Source organism: Brassica rapa, chromosome A02 (genome assembly GCF_000309985.2).
Source record: "Brassica rapa cultivar Chiifu-401-42 chromosome A02, CAAS_Brap_v3.01, whole genome shotgun sequence".
In the NCBI taxonomy this organism is placed as follows: domain Eukaryota; kingdom Viridiplantae; phylum Streptophyta; class Magnoliopsida; order Brassicales; family Brassicaceae; genus Brassica; species Brassica rapa.
The window spans coordinates 12104411-12113637 of NC_024796.2; the positions used below are offsets into that span (position 1 = coordinate 12104411).

Genomic DNA, 9227 nt, shown 5'->3' on the forward strand with positions numbered 1-9227 from the left:
AGATACAAATGATCAAAAAACATATGACTAGGAAACATAATTTAATAGAAATTAATTTTAAAAATATACTATATATGTTAATATCATTTAAATTTAATTATATATCCTATAAAATAGAAAAAAAATATTGTTTGGATTAATAAAACTTATTTATATGTTTGCACCAATTTAATTATATATGTAATAGTTCTTGACTTTTTAATTCATCTCAAAACTAAGAAAGTGTGTAACAAATCTTGAGTTTCACCAATTAATTAAAAAGTGTGTAACAAACAAAACTAAAGTAATTCATCTCAAAATACATAAAGTAATTTATATATAATGTTTATCCCATGGATCTTAACTTAGTATACAATATATTCAGTGAATTCATAATAGGTGGCAAAGAAAGTCTGATGACCAATAGAATAAACATGACATGAGTTTACGTGCTGTTTAATGAATGCACTTGGTTACATGTCGACGTAAGGTTGACAGCTCTAGTACCTATTGGAATTTTCCCCTTATGATCTGATTTGCGCAATCAATTTAGAATCAATGATTTATAGGTTGTAGGTTACAGAGACGCATCAGCTATGGTTCCAGCATACAAGTTGTAGATTACAATTACAAATACAATCATTTGAGGATTTCTTACCTGCGAAGTGATCTCTATGTTTTTTAGCTTATATATGTAGGTGTTTGTCAGAAATGGATTACATCCCTCACCATCAAATAACTAAAATTTGGTCCAATTAAGTAAAGTTGGCTAGGATTTACATCGATGGATACAGAAAAGGCAAGAATCCAAGTATATGAAGAGAAGGTCGAAGACTGATAGAAGTAAAGGACATTCACAAGCACTTGTTTTCGGCATAAAATTATGGTTTCTTTTGCTTACCTTGTTTTGTCTTAAAACACCATTTTCATAAGTTCTTAGTTAAAATTCTTTGTAATCGTTTTTTGATCATCAATAAACGTTTTTTCAAATAATTTACCATCAAATTCATGTGTACCTTTCAGTACATGCCGAATTAAACTAACCAATGCTGCCCACATAAGTTGAAACGTGAGACTTTTAAATATCAAAACCTTCGATCATTATAAGTTACAAAAAAAAAAAAAAAAACCTTCGATCATTAGATTATATTCAATGTTTTTTTTAATTGAAAATTGTCAAATTATCATTATTAGTGGAATTAAATCTTCTTTCTTGACCTAAAAAAAAAATTAAAAAACAATAAATTCTTAACGAACCCATAAAGTAATAAAACGAGAATAATTTGTTTAGCACATGTAAGATAATATACGATATACATATATGTAATACTGTGATTCTTGGAATTATAAAAATATACACATATAAGGATTTTCGAAATGATTGATTAGGCCGTACAAAATTATTTAACTTTATATTTATCTACAATCATTAAAATTGTCAACAATACTTTATTTAAATTTTAAATTCAAAGCAATTTTTTTTTAAATGGCTATAAAAATTTTGTTTTCTAACATTAAAAAAATATTGTTGTTGAAATATATTTTCTTTTCATTTTTCTTCAATTATTTTTTATAACTATATTAGAAACAAAAGACTAAGCAGACAAAAAAAAAGATATGAAACTAAATAAAAAAAATCTTACAAATCAAATTTTACAGTATAAATTTCCACAGTTACAATTCAACCTATCATCCACAAATGAACATAGGCATATTAAAGTATAGGTGCGACAAGTTTCAACGTCCATACGGCAACATGGAAAAGGAATAAAAGTTTTAATTTTGGATTGGCATCATTTATCCTTGACACAACACCGCAAAAAAAAAACATGCATGTTATTAACGCCCCTAATCTCTGCCCAAAAAAAGAATGCCGCTAATCAATCATATTAGTTATGTTAACTGATATTTGTATATTCCGACAGTTTAATGACAAGTACAACTGGAACGTTTACCTCTTGTGGTGAATTGCGTTTACATTTTGTGGTGGATTGTTAAATTTGTCTCACATCTTATCACCGATCAAACTGATTTGTATGATTAATAAAAATATTTAAATTAGAAAAAAAAAACAATAGCTGAAAAAAGAATAACGCAGACGTAAACGACTTTTACGTCGTCAATCTTAAATCTTATAAATCCTAAACTCTAAAGTTGGTTTAAGTTATTAATGGGCATCATTTTTTTCAGCTAGTTTACCTTTTTAATTTATTACTCCTTCTGTTTTATTAAGATACAAATTTTAGAAAAAAAAATTGTTTTAGAAAAATATATTCTTTATATTTTCTATACAAAAATTGTAAATTTTAATAAAGTTAATTGGATTTAGTGAAAAATTATCGGTTAAAAAACATTGAAATTTGATAATTTCAAAATCCGATATATAATTAATGTATTTTTTAATATGTGTGAAAAGATTAAAACATGTATCTTTAAGAAACGGAAAAAATATCATTTTTATTAATATTAAACACCTTAATTGGTGATTAAAGATGAGGCGAATTTGATGGTTCACAAAGAAGAACACATGTATTTTTCGTACAACTGTACGTTTTATGCGGATTTTCATTCATTATGTAACTGGGTTAAATCCTTTCTCTTTTTTTTTTGCTTAAAATTGCAGTTAAATTTATTTTATTTTTTGCTTAAATTGCGGTTAAATCTTTAAAACTCATATGATAGGTTGACACCCAAAATTTTCTAAGATCATCTGAAATATGGATCATACCCACACGTATTTAGATCAGAAGAAAAATATGAACGGTCTCAAAGTTGATAAAATATTTGCTGGTGGCATATTGTAACCCTAATATATATTTAAGAGTTATGTGATGATATAACATGGTGTCATGATTTGAAACACACTTTACTTCAAAATAAAAATTATTAAAAATACACCCCTTCCCTTTTTCTTTCTCAAAATGATTCCACTTTTTCATCAACTCAAACTTTAGTTCTTTCATATCTAAATTCGAAATTTTCTTCCATAACAGTAAAGATTCTATATTTCACCTTTAAGTAAAGTCTAAACAAAACTATTTAGGGCACATAGAAAGAATCTTGAAGACAATTCGGTATAATATTTTTAAAATAAAGGAAATCATCAACAGATATGTTAAAATATAAAATCATCGGATTTTGTGAATATATATGATAATATACCCAAAATTATCGCCTAATAGCCTTATAGGAGGAGGAATATATAGATATAATAAATAATCTAATTGTTACTTATGGAATATAAAAGTAAGGAAAGTGATATGGTTAAATTGGTTAAAAATAGGAAAGTGAACTAAATCGTGAAGCAAGAGACGGCCGTTGGAGGAAAAAGAAACTATAGACCCACAGAGAAAGCATTCGTATGAGCTGTCAAACAAAAAAAATAAACAGCTCCGACCAGTCTGTGTTCTCTTTTGTCTTCCGTGTTATAAAACCTCTCTCTCTCCTGTCTCTCTCCTCACAAAACATATTCTCTCCTTTCTTTTCTTGAATTTCTAAAAAGAATCAGAGATGGCTCAAGAAGAGGCACAGAAGTCCGCTGATGTTGTCGCCGTCGCTACCACCGATAAGGAGGTGACTGTTCCTGCTCCAGTGCCAGAGAAGGAGGTGACTGCTCCGGTTGCCTCGGAGGAGAAGGCCGTCCCGGAGAAGGAGACCTCCGAGGCGGAGGCGGAGAAATCTGTTCCGGTGAAGGAAGAAGAGACAGTTGTGGCTGAGAAAGTGATTGCTCCATCGCCTGAGGAGCTTGAGAAGAAGGCACTTGAGGAGTTTAAGGAGCTCGTTAGGGAGGCTCTGAACAAACGGGAATTCACTCCTCCGGCGCCGCCGGTGAAGGAAGAGAAAACAGAGGAGAAGAAAGCGGCGGAGGAAACTAAAGGAGAAGAGAAAACAGAGGAAAAGAAGGAAGAGGAGAAACTAGAAGAAGCCGTCAAGGTCGAGGAGAAATCATCTGATGACGTGGCTCCGGAAGAGACCAAGCCGGAGGAGAAACTTGAGGAACCAGAAGAGAAGGCAGCTGTGCCAGCCACCGTGACCACCACCGAGAAAGCCTCGGGTGCTGAAGAAGACGGAACCAAGACGGTAGAAGCAATCGAAGAGTCAATCGTCTCCGTCACTCCTCCAGAATCCTCCGCTGCGCCTGTTGTGGTAGAGACCACCGTCGCCGAGCCTATTGTGCCGGAAGAAGTCTCGATCTACGGTGTGCCTCTCCTCGAAGACGAGAGATCCGACACAATCCTCCTCAAGTTCCTCCGTGCGAGAGACTTCAAGGTCAAGGAAGCCTTAACCATGCTGAAAAACACCGTCCAGTGGCGCAAGGAGAACAAAATCGACGAGCTGGTCGAGGCCGAGGCCGGAGAAGAAGCCAGTGAGTTCGAGAAGATGGTGTTCGCTCACGGCGTCGACAAGGAAGGTCACGTCGTGATCTACAGCTCCTACGGAGAGTTCCAGAACAAGGAGATTTTCTCCGACAAGGAGAAGCTTAACAAGTTCCTCAACTGGAGGATTCAGCTACAAGAGAAGTGTGTGAGAGCTCTTGACTTCAGCAGCCCTGATGCCAAGTCTTCGTTCGTGTTCGTCAGCGACTTCAGGAACGCTCCTGGACTCGGCAAGAGAGCCTTGTGGCAGTTCATCAGGCGTGCAGTCAAACAATTCGAGGACAATTATCCAGAGTTCGCCACTAGAGAGGTACGTAATGGTTACATAAGTGTTTTTTTTTTTTTTTTTGGTTACATAAGTGTTACGTAATATTTTGTTTTGCTTTGCAGTTGTTCATCAATGTTCCATGGTGGTACATTCCTTACTACAAAACATTCGGATCTATCATCACATCGCCAAGGACTAGAAGCAAGATGGTACTTGCTGGTCCATCCAAATCTGCCGATACCATTTTCAAGTAATTAACCTTTTTTTTTACCGTTTCATAATAATTATTTTTAAAAAATTTTGTCACTAAGGCTTATGTTTGGTTAAAAACAGATACATAGCTCCTGAACAAGTCCCGGTTAAATATGGCGGACTTAGCAATGAAATTGGTGGAGACTCTGTAACCGAAGCCATTGTTAAACCAGCAGCCAAATACACCATCGAATTGCCTGCTTCTGAGGTATATATATGTTCAAGATTTGATTAGGACAAGTTCAAAGTGTAAAATGTTGTTGATTAGTGTGGATTGTGTTAATTGTGGCAGGCTTGCACGCTCTCATGGGAGCTTAGGGTTTTGGGTGCAGATGTGACTTATGGAGCTCAGTTTGAGCCGACCACAGAGGGAAGCTATGATGTGATCGTCTTTAAGAACCGAAAGATTGGTTTAACTGACGAACCGGTGATAACTGGTTCTTTTAAGGTTGGTGAACCGGGAAAGATTGTGATCACAATCGATAACCAGACTTCCAAGAAAAAGAAAGTGCTCTACCGGTTCAAAACTCAACCAAGGTCCGATCTTTGAAAATGTGTGGCCATACTTTTACTTGCCAGAACCCAAATCAAAGGAAGAAAATAATGGTTATTTTTGTTATTTGTGGGAACAAATCTTTTAATTTATTTGATTTACTTTGTTATTTAATATGTAATTTTGAATTATCATAAGGTGGTTTTGTGTTTTGCTTTGTTTATTTGGATGAATGTGTGTGGAGAACATGTGATATATATATATATATATATATATATATTTTTTTTTTAAACACTTTTTCTTCATTTACCTTTTACTTTTTTTTTACTGTAATTTGTGTAAATCTTAATGTATTCATTATTTATATTTGTTTTACTGTGTCTTTTATTTTTACTTCTTCTTCTTGGTATTGATTATGAAACAAAGGTAAGGCATTCTGAAAAATTCCCATTACCAATTCTTTGAATAGTTAAAAATATAATTGAAAAGTTACAAGAGTTTAATTCTATTGTATCATCATCAAGATATATATATATATAAACTAAGTGTTTTGCCTGCACATGCGGGTTTAATCATTTTAAAAATATTTGTTATTTTATTTTTTATTAATTCAAAAATTAGCATGATAACTTATTATTTATATTTTTTAAAAAAAATCAAACATCAAATTATATATATATATATGAAGAAAAAATTAATTAAAAATATATGTTTATTATTTTCAGAAATTTTAAAAGAAAACCTTCACATATTAGAAATATTTTTAAAAAATATCTTTAGACAAATTTAGTTGATTAATATTATTTTAAATTGTTTATCTGTTATTTTCCTAACTTTTATAATTGAAAAAAAAATTAAGATAACAACACAATTTATAAGAAGTATCTTATTTTAAAAAAATCTAATATTATAAATAAAATTTCGTTTTTAATTATGTAATTAATTATATATAAAATTCATTAAAGGTAACATTGACTTTAACCACTTAATTTATTATAAATTGTTTTATATCTTACTTTTAAATTTTATAATTGATAAATATGTTTTAAGATAACAACAAAATACATAAGAATTATCTTAAAGAAATATTATTGGTAAAAATTTCTTTTTGATTATATAATAAATTATATATAAAATTTATTAAGGATAATATAGATATTAACCGCTCTAACTTTTAATCTGATTTGCTCTATTATTAAAATTTACTTTGCAAATAATAGTATAGATATAAAGTTCAATGGATATATATGACTTTATAAGATAAGGAGAAGAGACGTGTAAAGACTGGTTCTAGACTACTTGATATATCAATATTGTGATAGAGATAGAGAGATATGAATATAAATATGATAAAGGTCACTTTATGTATAATCCATGGAATTGGATAACACTGAGTGAGACATCAAGGACGAGAACTAATGATAATGGACCCTATTGTTGAAATATGGACTAACATAATTCGTGGGTAAGAGTTGAAATCAAAGCACACATCATTAAATTTGACAGTAAGAGAAGACTAGTGCATAGAAAATATCAACAGGGGATTTTAGACTTTTAGTTGCTTATATTTCAGGGGATTTTAACTATCCAAAAACCAAACACGATTTTTTGGGAGTGTTTTTTTTTCCTCGAAAGTAAGTGTATATATAACGATGAACTAGTCACAAATACATCAAAAGGCTTGTAACAAACAACACAAAGCCACAACCAGCGTAACAACGTTTATGCATCCAAAAAATTTTAACCAGTGCCATACCTAGACCCAATACATGCTAAACTTTCTCAGAAGCTACTAAACTTTCAATCCAAAGAGGAACACCTCTAGCAACATAGGATTGATAAAACCGATCAGTCGTAGCACTATCAACTATAAGAAAGGCGCATCTATTAGAGCTTCTTGATTCAACTATGCTTTTCCAGCATCGAAACTTAATCAAAAAATTCTTCATCTTTTGGTATATAGAAGTAAAGGACGGCCAAGCTTTTGGTCTCTCAATGACTTTCATAAGGACATCATCCTCACCTGCAATGATAACATTGTCTAACTTATGAGCAACCATACATTCTAGCGTCCAAGCAAGAGCTATCTCTTTTGCTTCCTCAAGTGTCGCCACATTAACAAAAGACCTCCTGCTATGTAAAAGGGATCTCCCCTCATTATCCCTAACAATCCATGCTACTCCCATTCTCTGAGTTTTCTTTAACCACTTGACTCCAAAATTACACTTTACCCAATTTGGAGGAGGTTTTTTTCATATTCTCTTCTGAGATCTTACTAATTCCTCCTCTCTCTGTTCACCCATCTTATCCAACTGTTGAGCCAGGAACCACGCTGAAGCTTCATCAAAAATATTATCAACAATCTCTACCGCCTTTTGTTCTTTTGCTTCAAACACAAATTTGTTCATGTTCTTCCAAATTAGCCACAAAATCCAAGGGTAACATCTTCTAATTTCCACAGGGACTCTAATGTTCTTACTCATTTGAAATAGGTAACTAAAATTCACGAACATAGAGTCCTTGTGGAAACCATTCAAAGGCGATGGAAAGTTCGACAAAGTCCACACTTGTCTAGCCAACTCACAAGTGAACAAGACATGATTCGGAGATTCGTCTTTACTTCCACAATGCGGACATAAAATATCAACTTTCATACCTCTAGACCTCAAGTTTGTGGCCACAGGAATCGCATTAGATAAAGTTCTCCACATGAAAGCCTGAATTTTTGGAGCCGTTAGAGAATTCCAAGCTTCTTCCTTCAGTTTGTTTATCGAAGGCTGCATTTCGGCTTCTTGAAATTCATTCCTCAAGACCTCTCTCATGGCTAACCAGTTCCCCGATTTAACAGAGTAGTCTCCACTTCTGTTATGTTTCCAACACCAGAAATCATCACAATCTACTGCAGTTCTAAGCTTCGTTATTGTCTGAATGTCTTCAGGAAAAAAATTTTCCTCCAAAGCTTCTCTATTCCATTCCCCCGTCTCTTGATCTAGACGATCACCAACCTTTAACTCAAGATTAACTATCGGGTTCTTCATCCAAGGATTCCATCTTCCACCAAAATCACACCATGGATCAATCCAGACTCTAAGCGACTTCCCATTTCCAATCTCCTTCCTCAATCCTCTTCTGAGTAAGGTTCGACCATGAAGCAGGCTTCTCCACCCATAGGAAGGTCTACTTCCAATCTCAGCTTCAAGGAAATCTCTGTTCTCAAAATATCTACTCTTCAGTAACCGAGCAAAAAGAGAATTTGGGTTCCGGATAACTTTCCAAGCCTGATTTGCTAACAGCGCCTGATTAAAACTTTCCAACTCCTTGAAACCCAAACCGCCAAGAGCTTTTGGCAAGTAGAGAGAATCCCATTTAACCCAGTGAATTTTGTTTTTATGTTCCACCGAGTTCCACCAAAAGCCTGACATCGCACTTGTGAGATTCGCTAAAGTTGTTTTCGGTAATCTAAAACAACTCATTGCATACACAGGGAAAGCCAAAGCCACTGCCTTAAGGAGCACTTCTTTTCCTCCTAATGATAGAGATCTCGCAAACCAACCAGAAAGTCTCTTCTTCAGCTTCTCCTTAATGAATGAAAAAAGTTTAACCTTTGATCCACTGAAGCATTCAGGCAAGCCAAGGTAATTCCCTACTCCACCTTCCTTATAGATTCCCAAAATCTGTTTGATCTCATCTTTAACGTCATCCTTTATCTCAGCGCCAAAAGTAATTGCCGATTTTTCCAAATTTATCACTTGTCCCGTTGCTTCTCCATAAATACTCAGAACTTCTTGAATTGTTGACGCTTGTTCAGCCTCTGCCTTACAAATGAATAAGCTATCATCTGCGAATAACAAATGGCTGA

The 9227-nt window shown here is 33.5% G+C and overlaps 1 protein-coding gene across 1 annotated transcript; it reads left to right on the top strand.

Annotated features, from left to right (window-relative positions):
- Positions 1–3345: 3345 nt before the first annotated feature.
- Positions 3346–5736, top strand: LOC103852758 (patellin-1). Its single transcript, XM_009129657.3, has 4 exons — positions 3346–4665; positions 4746–4873; positions 4957–5083; positions 5168–5736. Exons 1-4 carry the CDS (start codon positions 3490–3492, stop codon positions 5423–5425), a joined length of 1689 nt encoding a protein of 562 aa, XP_009127905.1. The 5' UTR covers positions 3346–3489; the 3' UTR covers positions 5426–5736.
- The last annotated feature ends 3491 nt before the right edge of the window (positions 5737–9227 follow it).